The sequence below is a fragment of the Diadema setosum genome, chromosome 5 (assembly GCF_964275005.1).
Source record: "Diadema setosum chromosome 5, eeDiaSeto1, whole genome shotgun sequence".
NCBI lineage: Eukaryota > Metazoa > Echinodermata > Echinoidea > Diadematoida > Diadematidae > Diadema > Diadema setosum.
Window position 1 is genome coordinate 9,279,579 of NC_092689.1, and position 17,401 is coordinate 9,296,979.

General features: G+C 37.1%; 1 protein-coding gene across 1 annotated transcript; it reads left to right on the forward strand.

Annotated features, from left to right (window-relative positions):
* Positions 1-914: 914 nt before the first annotated feature.
* Positions 915-15,702, forward strand: LOC140228565 (cytochrome P450 4V2-like). Its single transcript, XM_072308798.1, has 11 exons — positions 915-1,115; positions 2,109-2,227; positions 3,087-3,172; positions 3,491-3,684; positions 5,064-5,133; positions 5,928-6,054; positions 7,992-8,174; positions 12,532-12,634; positions 13,558-13,692; positions 14,239-14,418; positions 15,430-15,702. The coding sequence occupies exons 1-11, from the start codon at positions 944-946 to the stop codon at positions 15,591-15,593; spliced, it is 1,533 nt and encodes a 510-aa protein (XP_072164899.1). The 5' UTR covers positions 915-943; the 3' UTR covers positions 15,594-15,702.
* The last annotated feature ends 1,699 nt before the right edge of the window (positions 15,703-17,401 follow it).

The following is a 17,401-nucleotide window of genomic DNA, read 5'->3' on the forward strand; positions in this document are numbered from 1 at the left end:
ATTTTCGAGTTTACATCTCTCGTGGACGTATCGACACATTAAAAGCTTCCATGGCTTGGTGTTATATATGCGAATAAAGCTCAAAGTTTGCACAATAATATCACAAGGTTTTTGGATCAATATTGACATTCCGTGCCCTATCGGCGCTAATGCAATGCAATAAATTAGCTTGAACCCGGGGCTCTGCAAAATATGACATACAATACATGAGGGGGAAAAAAGCAATCTTTGGTTAGTGCTGTATTTGAGGGGTGTATTTGAGGGGTGTGGGATATACTTCTGAGATTTTGCTGATTTCCCTCTATTTAAATAAGAAAAAACAATCAGGAAAGGAGGATACAGTATATTTGAAGGATATATGTAGCATATATAAAAGGCGTTCAAAAAGAATTTCGTGCATGATTATGAATGCTCCACAAAAACTCCATAAAACCTTCAATTTGGTTTAGGCTGTTTTTAGAAATCAGTTGTCACCATAATAGATGGATGTATTTTTATCTTCACCAAATGAAAATATTTGAAGAATTCTGAGAATAGATCAAACTGCTAGCATGAATATTTCTTTTGATTAATTTAAAATTTATTACAACATTTTGAAAACCCAGTTTTGTTAGCTTAATGTAACAATTAAGAGCTCGTGCCGCATCCAAGAAACTAAAAAGAGACAAGGAAGACATAATGGGATTATTATTCCCCGCTACATGAAAAGACGCTTCTTCTGCCACTAATCCAACAAGACAAATTATCTTATGCCTATTACCATGATTACTGTTACTATAACAAAAACACAAACTAAATTTATTAACACAAAAAGGTCTTAACTATTCTGTTTCTATGACCACTTTCGTGAGAGCTATCACTGCTTCTCAAACTTTGGTGTGTTTTCCATTTGTTTTCAGAGCAAACCACTTGAGGGACGCGAAAGACTGCGAAACTACTAACCATGGCAGCTGGACTGGGCATAGGGATTTTGGCTGCTATTTTCGTTGTGACGTCAGTTATAGTTTACTATATGGTCAAGGTCATTCGCATTTACCTACTGATCAGCAAATTTCAAGGACCTCCAGCCCTTCCAATAATCGGCAACACTCACCAGTTCAGCAAAGATTCAAGAGGTTTGTATGACTAGACGGGATGGAATTGACATTGCTGTATGTAAAGGAACAAATTTTCCCCTTTTTTATTCTTTCAGCATTATTCCTGTGTTCTTGAAAATTAAGAAAACAAAACTCATAAAATGAAACGTATCTTTATTAATTGCAATAATGAAATACTGGAGACCTTGTTGAGGAAAAAAAAACACAGGAAAACTCAACCCTCAAGCGCCTAATATTCTAGCAAAGTTTCGTTTCATTCTTGTAAGCATATTTCCAATGGATGATACTGTCGTGATCATCACTGCAGTAATTTCACTCGTATTCCAGTGTTTTTCTCAAAGGGAAATGAAACGTAACTCCATATGGATTGAGTAAATGCAACAATATTAGAACACTTTAGTGAAAATGTGACCACTATCAAACAATCCGTTCAAAAGTAATTCATTTTTAAAGTTTGGTGTAACCATCGCTGGATTGGAAGAATACACTGATTATGACGCCATGTTTGGAAAACGATATATTACTAAAAACTTCAAAGGAATTCCATAAAATGTTGTCTTTTATGAAAGGGACACATTCCAATAATTTGTTACTGACGTACGTTGAGGGTAATTATTCCCCCTGCTCTCTACTTTTTGAAAGAAGTAAGTCATGTGCAATGTCATTATGCCAAAAATGAAAGTATGTTGAATTTTCTGGTTTACATCTTAATGTCGGTGTCCATTCGTGACGTCATGACATTTTGTAGATTTCTCACTCAGCAATTGCCGTACAGAAACTAATAACTTTTAAACGGACTGTCTGATGGTCTATGAAGTTTATGCTGATGTTTCTGCTATATTGATTATTCTGCATTCACTTCATCCACAAATACAGTTTCGTTTCATTCTCTTGTGAAGTTGGTACCATTTCACCCTCAAAAATACCAAATACATGTATGAAACATGCGTTGTAGTGAAAAGATGTGTTTGTTCAGTATGCATCAGGAAGACTTTTCTGTTCCTCCGAAAGAGTTCTTCGTGCACAATAACACAGTGTTCAATGAATATCGCCAGAAGACGGGAGGAATCGTCAGATTTTGGCTCGGCCTCAAGCCATCTCTAAGCATATACGCAGCAAAACACATGGAAGTAAGTTTTAAGGTTTCATGTTTCCCTCTTACAACCAAAAACCAGAATACACATTGGAAAGACAGGTCGCCTATGATTATAAAAGACTTCATGATCCCTGACCAAAATGCCATAATCTTTTCATATATATATATATATATATATATATATATATATATATTTATATTTATAAAAGTTAAAAGATGCTGTGGGTTTTCTGTGAACATCTTGTGAAAAAAGACTTGGTACACCGTACCCAAAACTGATTCCTGGATATCTATTTGTCGTTAAACACGAGGATTCCCAACAAGATTTCAGTGAATTAACATAATGATATAGTGACCTTCCAGCTTTCGCGTTTCTCTTTTATTATTGCTAACATATACATCCTGTATAATATAAACACACACACACATACACACACACACACACACACACACATATATATATATATATATATATATATATATGTATGTAGAGAGAGAGAGAGAGAGGGATACTGGTCCAATAGCCTAACGAGTGTGTATAATACGTTCTCTCGAGAACCAATACTCAAAACGAAAAATAATCTGGCATGAGGTATTGCCCATACCAGGCACGGTATGAAGATGTTTACTACATAAAATACAAATGGATTTCTCTGGTATAAAATGAGCAAGCTGTCATTGTGTTTGTCTATTTTGTTTTGCTATCATATTGTCTTTTTGCCCAAAAGTTTTGGACAAGCGCCAATAAGAAAGTTAGAATGCATGCGTAGGAATGAATAATTCATAAGGCAATTGTTGTGTCATGTTCATCAAAATTAATTCATTAAAGTTGACATCAGTGGTTTAGCACTAATAAATACAAGTAATCCCTAACGATTCTCATTTCCAAACAGGCAATCTTGAACAACAGCCGTCACATGGACAAGGGATTCGGCTACGATTTCATGAAACCATGGCTCGGTCTCGGATTACTTCTCAGGTACGACGGCAGACATTAAGCATACTTACGGAACGTGAAAACGAAAACACCGAAGTTAAACTTATAATTTGGGTAGAGAAGATTGCTACAGACTTGTATGTATTCGTCTCTTAGTCTGATATAGAACAGCAACTCCAGTTTAGTTCTACGACAGGTCATTAAAACATGACACTGGGATTTTATAGGTCAAAACTACAAGTTTGGATTATGTTTCCCAAGTGGATGTGGACTTGAATCAAAGATAGGCAACACAGATATTCAAACATTTTGTGTTTGTTTGTTTGTTTGCTTTTTCATGATGAAAATAACTTCACTCAGTTCCGGAAAGAAGTGGTTCCACCGCCGTAAGATGTTGACACCAGCTTTTCACTTTTCCATCCTCCAAAACTTCATGGATGTTTACAACGAGCAGAGCAACATCTTGGCAGAGAAGCTGGACGCATTTGCAGACAAAAGTGACCCTGTCAACATCTTCCCGCTCGTAACGTACTGTGCCCTCGACGTTATATGTGGTAAGTTCTGACAGCAGAAGAAAGTGGTCCATTGTATTTCATCAAAACTGCAAATTTTACAAAGTGCAACTTTGTGAAGAATTAATGAAAAGTAGCACGATCTGAAAGGGCATGCTGTCCAAATAAAATAGGATACCATTCGCTTTGGAACCATGCACTATGAAGTCCGTGTTTATATTTCATAACATTTTAACAAATCTAATTTACGTGACTTTTGTATCAACATTATGTTTGCATACACTCACACAAACACACATGTGAGGTATGTTTGTATGATATATACAGTATATGCATATGAGTGATATCCCCGTAAAGGGCATATATAACACATTTACATAATATATTTTCAGAAACAAAGTTTCATTGATATATAAGTAACAAATACAAATCAATCCTTGGTGAATTGCACAATATAATGTTATACTGCAAACTATTCCTAAAGTGGGGATCAAAGCCAATCAATGTGAACAAAATTTGCAACTAGATTTTTTTAGGCAAATTATTTCAAAACGGTTTAGCTTTCAGTGTAATTTAAACGTGTGTTGGTATACGGATATGGCTGCCATTACCTTGTGATAGGCTCGAAATGGGACCTCAAAATTAAGAGCCCGTAGTTGTTGTAGTTGTGTTCGACAGAAAAGAAGAGAGAGAAAAATGGGGCCCTTTTAAACAAATAATTTGCCCCAGATAATACTGACATAAATGAAATCATAATAGATCTTAAAGATATCACACATGAATATTAGATATATTGTCTTGTTTCCTGTCGTGTCGTCAAGTCAGTTTTCTTTCCTATAAGTAGTCTTGTTGCTGTCCTAGTCTTGTCTCATGCTCATTATTTTGTTTGTTATTGTTTTTTGTGTAACTGTTTGTCCGTCTGTCTCTTAGTGGGCTGCTAAACTTTTTATGCCAAACTTTTCGTGCTGCTTTGTTGCTCTATTCAGTCAAATTTTGCATCGAGTTTTTAATACAAGAGGGGCCCACACTCTACAAGCATGTCTTTTTAGTGGGTCCCTCCGTTTTTTCACACAGTGCATATTGATAATTCTTTCATTTTCGTTACCTCTGCAACAATTGCAATGTATTGATACTGTTAGTTTTTCCCATTATTATTGTTATTTTTTGTACAAATTTACATGCATTGTTTCTGTCACTCAAGAAAGTGAGATTTATGTTTATATTGCTTTATTGTGGAAAAACGAATAAATTCGAACTTGAACTTGAACTTGATATACCATAATGTCTCTACGAGGGAGCTCATACAAAATTTCTCCTCAAAGGAGTTTATATGAATTTTAATTATCATGGTTATGTTAGTCCGTAGCTTCTGCAAAGAATATGCTAAATCTTGCGCATGTTTAATGTCAATATAATTACAGACACGGCCATGGGTAAACACATCAATGCACAAGGAGACAGTGACAACGAATACGTCCGTGCCGTTCAAGGGTAATCGCTTGTTCTTTGGATTGAATCAAATTAATCAAAATTTCATTGTCTGGAGTATGAAATGTATCTTTTTATCCTATTGATTGCGTTTTGAGCCTGAAGGACATATCATTTACTTTAGTTTTCACTGGAAACGGAATCGGAGATTAAACAAATTCCCACTACTCATTTGATTACTATCATAAATGCAATATGCTTCTGTAACCGTCATTTTATTCACATCAAACTTAACCTAAGAATCAATTTACTCTGAGATTATTGTTCAAAGAGATTGAAAGAATACGATGCAGTGATGTAGTGTTGAGTCTGTGCGGTCTGATTTGTGATTTTTTTTTTTTTTTTATAGCAGAAATGACTGCCAATGATGTAGACGATATAAATTCACCTAATGATGGCAAAAACGATACTACGATAAAAGGATTGTCATAACAGTTCTTTAATACGGATAATACACTGACAATTTTTGCTCTAGAAGGTCCATGCATTCTATTGTGTTCATTTTTGTTTTCGGGGTACTCTGTGCAAAGTAGACAATTTACCTGCTTATACTTATATTTGCGAACATAATGACTCATATTATTATGATTGCTTTTTCTTTCAAGGGGGAAATTTATTTTTAGTACAGTGACCGTGTGTACTGATCTAAAGCGTACACTGTTAAAGAAAAAGTACAGTAATGCAAATTATTTCCTTGATTCTTATCTCCATTTCCCCTAACAAGTTTTTCTTCTCTTTTCTCCTCTATCTTTCCGCAACGTTTTTGGGGTTTGTTTATGTGTGTGTTGCTAAATAAGAATGTCAGAGATAATCTTAATGAGATTCAAATCCCCGTTGTCGTGGTATGACCCAATCTTCCGACTGACGAAAACGGGAGCACGCCAGAAGAAGTACTTGGAAATACTCCACGGAACAACCAGATCGGTAAGACCATCTGAATAGCAGCTCAAAAATTACTTTTTTTTTTGGTCTGCAAAATCCTTTGGATATAACTTTTTTTAAATTTAAGGGTTTCTACGACGTCTTTACAATGCAATGTGTCACCATTAGTTGACCAACGTTTAGAGTTGTGCATTTTCAGCAGTGCCTGGGAAATAAACCAGTTTGTAGTTAAAGAAGAACTCCGGATGATTTTTCAGACTAAATCACTTTTACATACATTATGAACAACTATTAATTGGTTATACTGACAGACTGAATCCGGGCTTTCAGAATTTACAGTGATTGGGATGAGGAATAAGAATGTTTTCAAATTTGTAATAGATCGGAGTGAACACAAGGATGATGGCATGGCAGCTTCACCATGAAAATGCACGAGTAGGGGCTCACGGAAGCAAAACAAAAGGAAAAAGAATGCTTAAATTCTACATAGGTGAACTTGCTAAGCATTAGGTATTAAATGAAATTACATTGCTACATTTCTGAAATATGTGAAGCTCCTATATGTCATCATCATTGTTCAGTGTAATTTGTTTTGGGATTTTTATAGCATTGTATTCTCTGCTCAAGGACCACATTAAATTCCACAAACGTGATTTATGTACTTCATGATGTGAAATTATGAAAGGATCTTCTGGAATGCCTCTTTAAAATCTTTCCATGAAGAAACCACGTTCATTGGGGAAATAAAAAAACCACGTAATGAGACACATCGCTATCTCATTGGCCCAATTACGCTCTACAAACAAGTGAAGCCGCCGCGCAGCCATCTTAACGCGCACAGTCTGTGGGCAGTGCCCAAAGAGATTATACCACAAGAGGGCGTAGTCCCGTAGAGAGGCAGCCGCGCGAGGGAGCTGCCATTTTGCGTTGTGGGAGCCGCCATTGCACGGATCCTGTACAGTAGATGGCAGCGCATTGTTAAATGCGCTCGACTTGAATATTCGGCGCAGTGACCTTGCGTTGTTTTATTGTGACGTCACAATGGTCATGTTTAAGCGTCATAATGATGCTGATGTTGTTTGATTTTATGGCATGAGTGGGAATCACCGAACTAAAACATAGTTCGGTGGTGGGAATGTACGCGAAATAGTGCTCAACTACTGTCTAGTCTACACCCAAGTTCCCACTGTTAATTTTGCGAACAACAAAAAGGTCTGGACTCTACTAAATGGTTCAAATGATATGGTATCATCGCAGAAACTAATATTTAAACAATTAACCACATTGCGATTCTGAAAATGAAAATGTGTAATGAAAAATAACATATCACTCCAGATATGATATGAGAAGATATGACTTGAACGTAGACTTAGATCCAGTGCCAGGAGCTGAGTGTGCGCTCCCTCTTCAATTTTGGACGCACTATTTGTACGCACGCGTATGGCGACTACTTACTCTATAGGTATAATCTCTTTGGCAGTGCCGCATTATAAAGATGTCTGTGGGCAGAGCCTTCGTTGTGCGTTCGAGCGCCCTCAGCTGTGACTTCAAAGAAATAGGCCTATGAGATATCCATATAGCTGTTAAAAGGGGTCAGTAAGCTGTAATATGCAATGTCATGGACAATGCTGATTTTTTTTTTTTTTTTTTTTTTTTTTTTTTTTTTACGTGACCGTCGCAGAACACTCTTAACATTATTTGTTTGTTTGTTTTTTTCCAGCGGTCCAAATTTCGGGGCCATACATGCGAACCATTCTTAACTGCAGACTGGCATAGGGCCTACTTCGCTAGGTTTGAAGGTGGCAGAGACAATATTCATTGTCTTTTGTGTGTATGTGTTCTTGATTGTTACTTCATTTCATGACGTTTCAGAAAGTAATATAATCAGATGCTTCCCCAGCCACTATTGAACACAGACCACTTTTATCTTCTAAGGACACGGCTCTGGAAACTCTAGGCCTGTTTGCTCCGTATTTCAGGTGATTCAACAGAGACTAAATCAGGCGGCAAAACCTAGTGACATCCGTAATGGTGACGAGGGCGCTGTTGCAGGCAAAAAGAAACAACTAGCTTTCCTGGACCTTCTCATCCAGATGCACAGGGATGACCCTAACTTTACCCTGCAGGACATCCAGGAGGAAGTGGATACCTTCATGTTCGAGGTAATTATAAAGGCGGGAAAAAATACCTTAGAAGAAAATAATCGAATTATTTCTCACAAACTGTGAGTTTAAAACAATTCAAAAGACATATCATTAAATCGGTTACAGCTCGTTATTCCGAAGGTTCGTATTCCGAAGGCTCTTCAGTCCGAAGATTCCTTATTCCAAAGGTTCGTTTTTCCGAACTTCATTTTTGGATGAACAAATCTTCGGAATAACGAACCTTCGGAATAACGCCACAAATGTTCGGATTAACGAACCCTTTTTCATTTTCGGATTGACGAACCTCTAGGTATAGGGAATTTGCTTGTTTCGGATTAACGAACCTTCGGAATAACGAACCTTCGGAATATCGAACCTCCGGAATAACGAACAGCACCCCAATAAATCAATCATTTGTACGTCAATTTCTGTTATTTTTTTTTAGCTCGATCATTTAAGGTTTTTCAGACCAGCTTAATATTTCAGAGAATCTGATAATGCATATAAACAAGTTATGATTTCATATTTTTCTGACCATCTGTTTCCTTTGTAAAAAAAAAAATAAAAAAATAAGATTAAGATTTCAGTCGTTTGATTTTTAACCACTGATTTCATGGTTTTTTTTTTCTGACCATCTGTTTTCTTTGTAAAATAATTTTAGTCAAACTCTTTTGGTTTATTAGGTGATCGCTTGATTGATTGATTGATTGACTGATTGAAACTCTATCGGTCGATTCGGTGATCCCTTGATTGATTGATTGATTGATTGATTGATTGATTGATTGATAAATGGATGACTAATTGATAGCTTTCATTTCTGCATTTCTTGCTCTTACACAAAAACAATGTAACACAAAGTAGATTGAACAAAGTAAATGAGTACAAAAATTACTTGAATGTAACAAAAGCTAAAGGTATACGGTGATTAGTCTAAGTGTGCGACATGATTCTACGATGATCCAAAATGAAGACGAGCATTTTATTCATACCATTTATTTATCGCTGAAAGCACTTCTAAAAACTGATTCAGCACTATCGAGTATAATACTAGTGTTTCCTCTCAACGCGGTGTTAGATAATGTATAACTAGCTCCCAACGCGTACATTTTCCCCTCCAATAATTTTTCTTCCAATACTTCCATGTTCCCTAGAGTAAGTTTGCACTATTCTGCTTGCTATATACGCGTTAATACTTAGGTGCAAAATAAGAGAATAGTTGGACATGTATGAAGAACAGGGCCCTGTTGCTAGAAACTCAAATTGCGTTTAAACGCAACTTCACATCCAACGTATGGTATGGTATGGTATGGTAAAATATGCAAATATATGTCCAATACCTTGAATAATGAAGTTTTACAGAATGTTTCTTTAGGATTAGAATGGCTAGAATACCTCAATGTGCGCAAAATTTTAATGAACTCACGTTCATGCCGACTTCTGTCCCAGAAAAGCATATTGTGAAATGACGTTGAAATCAATAAATGGGACTATGGGATCATCTAAACTTGTGGGGAGTTCGTTGGCTAGGAGTTTTTGCGATCGCGTTGTTATCGCAGCTTGTAGTTTACACTTTGAATAATTCCTGACATAAGTGAATTACGAGATCTTTATTACATAAATTTAATCGTAAAATACTATGCTACAGTGGGGAAAATATCGCTAATTACGATAGAAAGTGCATGCTTTCCGCGGGGTTATCATCGCAAGGTCGCCTACATGCGGCATTATAGTCTAGTAGTGCTGTAGGTAGCTAGCTGTAGCTACCAGTATACATGCAAGTACAACGTACATAGGCACGAATACGTACGTTTGTGTAAATGCTATCTTCATTAGATGACGATCAAGGGGAGAGCCGGGGGGGGGGGGGTGCATTCGTTTCCGCTAAGCTCTGTAGATAGTGTAAGGGCCACAGGCGCCGGAAGTGGGGTGGCGGGTGGGGGGGGGGGGGCGCCTCCCCCCCCCCATCCAAAAAGTTGGGGGGGGGGGCAAAACGCATTTTTGTCCCCCCAAAAAGCCCCCCCCCCTTTAAAAAAGAATAATAATAAATGATAAAATAAAAATAAATAAATAAATAGATAAAAATAAAGAAATTAAAATAAATATATTCTCTCTCTCTCTCTGTATATATATATAGCTACAAATAAGGAAATTTATTAGCTACAGTAAGACTAGTAATTCTAACTCTCATAAATGTTTATGCATTCATTTTTCGTTGCCTGTGAGCAGATTATCTTAACCGCATTCAACGGTAACCGTTGCAGTTTTTAGAGGCCTTTGGCTATGGAAAATCGTGTAAATATCAAAATGTTAGCTTTTAGCACTGGCAGATTTAGAGGCGGGCCTAACTGGCCCATGCCAACCCTCCTTTTGAAGCAAGTTTTTAAAAATTCTGCTTTGTTTTGTAATTTTTATACATGTGCCCCCCCCCCCCCTTGAGAAAAAAAAAAATCTTCCATACGTCCCTCTTCCACCGCTAGTTGTTACTAACGTGACACCTGACGTAGGTAGTGCTCCCGCAAAATAGTTTTAACCCCCGCCCGCACCGCCCCCCCCCCCCCTTCTCAATTTCCAAAGCGAAAAACTATACCTACAAACGGCAGTTTTTGGACTGTAAAATGTCAAGCTCACTCGCTCCGCTCGCACGCATTCAATCGCTATGCCAGTCTCCTGATGATGCTGCCAGTAATTGCCAGCAGTTGCGCCTGGTGCGTCCCCCCCCCCCCTTAATTTTCGAAGCGAAAAAAAAAGTATAGCTACAAACGGCACTTTTTATACTGTATAATGTCAAAATTTTCCAGCTCGCTCGCATTTAATCGTTATGCCATTGTAAAAGAGAATGTTACTGCCAGTAATTGCCAGCAGCTGCGCCTGGGCCACCCCCCCCCCCTTAACGTTAATTTCCAAAGCGAAAAAAAAAAAATATAGCTACAAACGGCAGTTTGGAGACCGTAAAATGTCAACATTTTCAAGCTCGCTCGCTTTGCTCGCTCGCATTTAATCGTTATGCCATTCTCCTAACGTTGCTGCCAGTAGTTGCCAGCAATTGAGCCCGGTGCGCCTCCCCCTTAATTTCCAAAGCGAAAAACATAGCAACAAACGACAGTTTTTGGACGGTAGAATGTCAAAATTTTCAAGCTCGCTCGCTCGCATTGAATCGTTATGCCATTCTCCTTATGTTGCTGCCAGCAACTGCCAGCAGTTGCGCCCGAGATATAGCTACAAACGGCAGTTTGGGGACTGTAAAATGTCAAAATTTTCAAGCTCGCTCGCTCCGCTCGCTCGCATTTTATTGTTATGCAATTCTAATGTTGCTGACAGTAATTTGTCGTTTCAAACCGCCATTCCATAATCCATGAAAGGAAAACTTACAATGTTGCTCAATGACTGCGTTGTTGAATGTATCACATTCCCTAATGTATTGTAGTCCCGTTAAGTTTGCAGACTGACAGCGCACGCACACACGCACAAGCATACACACCCTCAAAATTACTTTTCCACAAGGTCCCCCAATGTCTCGACCCAAGGTACGCCACTGTACTATATATATATATATATATATATATATACATATATATATATATATATATATATGTAGGCCTATATATATATATACATATATATATATATATATATATATATATAGGCCTATATATATATACATATATATATATATATATATATATATATATACATATATATACATATAGATGTTGTGTGTGTGTGTGTTGTGTAACGTATGTATGGTCTATCGTGAGCCTCCTCCAATATTTACCCCCCCCCCCCCCCCCAATCCAAAACTGCTTCCGGCGCGCCTGGTTAGGGCTAGCTTATCAACCGGTTACATTTATCAAAATGTAAGAAAATGTCGGCATACTGGTGGTGACAATGCATTTTTTGCTACAATGTAAGCAGTTTTACTGACCATTATCAATCCAACGCAACTTTGCATTTGATCTGAACCAAACGCAAAATTGCGTTTGATTGCAAAGGACTTGCGTTTAAACGCAGCTTTGCGATTAAACGCAAGTCCTTTCAGCAACAGACTTGCGTTTAAAACGCAAAGTTGCGTGAGATTTGAAGGACTTGCGTTTGATTTTTGGAGTTGCATTTAAACGCAAAGTTTCTAGCAACGGGGCCCAGATCACGTGCCACGCATTGACATGACATGTATTAATATGCGCGCGTGGGCATTGCGTATTAAAGGAGCTTCGGAAAAGTACTTTTTGGCGTGCACTTATGTGTCATTAAGTCGTCCAACTATTGTCTTATTTCGTACCTAAGTATCAACGCATACACAATAAATCTTGCGGCTATGATAAACTTTATGATTTGTTGATCTGTTCTTCATAAATAACACTACTTACATCCAATCCAGGGGCATGATACAACTGCTACCGCCATGAGCTGGGCTTTACTTCTCATTGGACTCCATCCTGGAGTTCAAGCCCGCCTACATGACGAGATTGACAAAGTGCTAGGTACGGTATCATGTCTTATAAAGGTTAATTTGACTCCTCTTAATCATCACCTTGCTCTTGCGTTCAACTCTTATCATGTCTTTTGAATGCACTGTACTTATTTTATAAATCTTTTACGTTTAGACACCGTCGCTAGAAATTCGAATAACGATTAAACATAAATTATTTTCATTCACTATCGAACGAAAATACCGCCTGCAAATTTCGTATTGTCCTGTCCGTTACAGGAAGATACTTGCATTTGATCGCAATTTCCGCTTGACTCTGGTTCAATATTCAGAGATAACGCATTGCGGACGAGTCTAATCCTGAAGTTAGTCTCCTCCTCCCAACAGCTCCCTGCAAATAGCAAGTCCATTGATTGCACATCGCAGCAAAGTTGAAAGACGATGGCTTGTATTGAAAAATGCGTAAACATCGTTCAAATAATACAGTGATAAAAATTTTATGGGAGGGCTATACGTCAATATTCACATTTTAGTTTCACAGTTTACATTTCAAATAATTTCTGATATGTCAATTACGAGATTTTCATTTCATAAATTTGATCGTCAAATACCGATGCTGTTGCATTAGTTGCAACAAAATGAGCGTGATTTCAATTTCAGAGGGTTGTCACAAGAGCTCTGTATTTCGTTCAGATCACGGCATACACATCTATGGACATTTGTTATCTCCAAAATATGTGTGCGTAGTATTCAGTGCTATCTTCGTGAGATAACGATCATTGGGTAGAGGTTATTCGCTTCCAAACTATTGCAGACAATAGTATTTCAGCAACAACTTTGAGTTCTCGACGCGCTTATGACATAAAAAGATTTTCCGACCAGAATCGATCCTATGATGTGCCTCTATGCTTCACCTCTATGCCTCACCCCTCACGTTTCCTGCTAAATTCTCCTCAACCCTGTTTTGGACACCAGGGGACACTAACCGTTACGTTACCTCCGAGGATTTGGGCAACATGTCGTATCTGTCCTTAGTCATGAAGGAGAGTCTGCGCCTCTTACCCTCTGTTCCAGCGATCGCGAGGAAACTCGACTGTGACATGATGCTCGGTATGCTTTTTTAAAATGCATTAACTTTAGTTTTTATTGCCCTTATCACATTCTATTATCATTTGATAATTGTGAAAATACATCACAGAAATTCCGTGCTTTTTTTTTGGGGGGGGGGGGGGGGGAAGGGAAGACAATTTTGTTTTTTAAAAGAATATATTGTCATTCAATTACCATGGAACCATTATTGATGTGAATTCCTTTATTTTCTGTCGTTAGTTGTATTTCAAAATTAGCGGTCATATGATACTCATTTATAAACGACACATGCATTTGATTTTTTTTTTTTATATGAACTGCATACAAAACCAGCTGTTACATAACATTAATGTATTGTCTTTTTTTTTTCTTTATGCTGTATAAGGAATTTTTCGTTTCCTTTGGGCACTCAGACAAAATTCTAAGGGGCATCGCCAATACCCCTATATTAAGTTGGTAAATGAAATTCTTATCTTATCTTGCTTTCATTATCATCAGAGTTATTATCATGTAATGACTATTATACTTGAGAACATGCAGCATTAACATAACATTGCTTTTATTCAGATGGAAAGCTTGTCCCGAAGGAAACGGACATCGCTTTACAAATCTACGCCCTTCATCGTGACCCGGAACAATTCCCAGATCCGGAGAAATTTGACCCAGATCGTTTCCTTCCGGAAAACAGTGCCAAGCGACACCCTTACGCGTATGTTCCGTTCTCCGCCGGAGGAAGAAATTGCATCGGTGGGTCTACTTTAGATATCAATATCTTCAGCAGGATCAAAAAATGTGTCCATTCCTCTCTCTCTCTCTCTCTCTCTCCATCTATCTTGAGCGGGGTCTGGGAGGAAGGAAGGAGTATATAAGGGGAAATTTGTCGGAGTATGGTTTATTGAGTTTGTGCAACAATATTGGTAGAACACATCATTGATCTTTGAGGAAAATTGGACAATTCGTCTATCTTTTATTTTACTTTATTTTACTTTTTTTTTTTTTTTTTTTTTTTAGAGGGGGTGGGTTATTTTTGGTGCCGCCATCTCTGGGTGAGAAAACCTCAACAGCAAAGCGACGTTAAAAAGAAAATTCACCATGTAATAACTTGCATGTATCTAACATAATGACAGAACATTTTACTCACCTATTTTAGATATCAGGGAAACTAATATTAAAAAAGCAATGTATGTGTCAGTTGCAAGTTTGTCTCATCCATCGATTTTTAAATCAAATTGTCCACTCTATCTAACCTTTGCTTGTGTTCTTGATTTTCCATATTCATCAAATTCTTCAGTTCATATACATAATATGAGTAGAACTTCCTCTCTTCAGTCTGTGTTATGCATTCTGCTATTAATTATTGAAAATAAAACATTCAGGGGATATTGTGGAACCTCCATTACGTAAATTCTGGTCAGAACGTTAGATCAGAACACAAACTGTTTTACCACTGTTGTTTTACTTTTCGACATTAGAAATTTAACTTGATCACGTGAGAGATAGTTGTTGTTGCACTGCTAGATTCAGTTTTTGTTAGTATACTGGACAAATATACATTAATTGGTATAAACGATATGTTAGAAGGCAGAAGAATGGAAACAATCGACTAAAATAATCAACTGAGTAACTGATTGATTGAATGAAAGAATGACTAAAAAAAGAAAGAAATTTTCAATTCATGAATGCATAAGAGGCAAAGGAAGAGACAAGGAGGAAAGGGTATAGGATAACAAATTTCATTTTGGTTTGACCATTGAACAGGTCAGAAGTTCGCTTTGTTGGAAGCTAGAGTTACTCTCGCCAACCTTCTCAAAAGGTTCTCTTTCCAGTCGACTCAGACCATCGAAGAGACCAAACCAGTGGCAGAGGTCATCACCAAACCAGCGACCGGCAAGATCCTCCTCAAAGTCACCAGGAGGAAGTAGTCACACAAAGATGCCTCTGCCAAGGAGTTACATCTACCAGCACTCATTAAATTAATATCGACTTCTTCCGGACACATGCAGTGTTCTTTAGGAGGAAATCGCCATTAAAATCTCGGGCTTAAAAATGCTTTAGACTCAAATTGAAATACATTACACATGAATCACGTAAGTTTGTCAGCTGAATTTCATGCGTCGCATAGCCCTTTAAGTGTATAGGGGTGAATTAGTTTACATTGGGATTTGATAAATGTTCAATGATTTCTTAGTGTCACAACATACATTTTCATTCCAACATCACATTCATTGGGTAACAGCACCTACAGGAATTGATAAAGTTATAACTGAAAACAAATATAATTGATAAGTAGTTGCATAGAAATCAGATGAGCTCTGTATAGAACGTTGAAGTGTTTTCCGCGTGCGGCTAATCAAAGTGCAAAACACATCTATTGTTCACTTTCCCATTCATCAACTGTTGCAAATACTGGCATAACGGAATACATGTATTTGAAATCATATTCATACACGAAAATATTAGACATGATGCAATAATTTCTTTCTTTGCTGCATCGACATACGTAGTATTCAGTGCCTTAATTCAAGTTGTCAGTGTGGTATTGAAAGAGCTTAGAAACTCCCGTATTAAGTGATGCATAATGATTTCTTTTATATTATTATTATTATTATTATTATATTATTATTATTATTATTACATATAAAATAAGAAGAAAATGATCATGTACCATATGAATAGCGAAGTGTAGCTAAGATGAATAAGGGACAAGAATGGAGTATATGTTTCACACAGCATATACTCATGGTGTGGTAACTGATTCTCCTTCAGCGGTACCTCTGAAGTATTACTTTTCATTGAATATGGTACAATAAATACTGTGTTACCCATGTTGCTATGTATTTTTTATATGAAATCAGTGTAAAGAGGGAACTGTATAAAAAAGGGTTTTAAAAAATCTAGTATGGCGTCGCTGCTTTCCATGGATAATTAAAAAAAGCTAATCTAATGGTTGTTTATGACGTGTCGACTGAATGATCTTGTGATATGGTAAGAAGGGTAGGACAATGAATTATGGTGAAATACTTAATGCTAGTGATTTACCGGGAAGTAATTAGAGAGACGAGTCTTGTAGGGAATATGTTGTTGGAAGCTGTCGTGAGACAGTGACGAGACAGCGCCGACTTTTCAAAGTGGTTGACAGCTGATCGTATGCTGAGTGATGTAAGAGTCTCTTGTGCGGAAATCGTATCATCCTTGTACCCATTATACATGATTGTATATAAAAATGTTAGAATTCGGTTCTTCAATTTCAGTAGAAATGTCATTGAAGCATGGTGAGAACACCTTACAGAAATAGTAGTTAATACGGTAATTTCATTAAAACAGTTTAACTGTAGGATTAAAATATCAATATTTCATCAGTAGTTCTATGTGATTACGCCACATTGAACTTCTTCTACTCGGCTATTCCATCAGGACAAGAATAGAAACTGACATAATTATCATAATTATTTCACCTTTTCCAAAAAAAATATTTGCTTTAAAATTAAGTATAATGTCTTGCATTTGCCCATTAGGTGAACACTTGCAAGACGTACAAACGTAAGGCCTCGAGACTTGATTGATCTTTGAATTAAGAAAATTATAGCATTAGCTAATGATTAATTTATTTGATTTATACCTGAACATAACATTCCTATATGTAAAGTATAATTGTCTTGTATACTTTATGTACGTAGATGACTGAATAAGATTCATAATATTTCTACTTGTAAAGTATAAATGTCTTGTA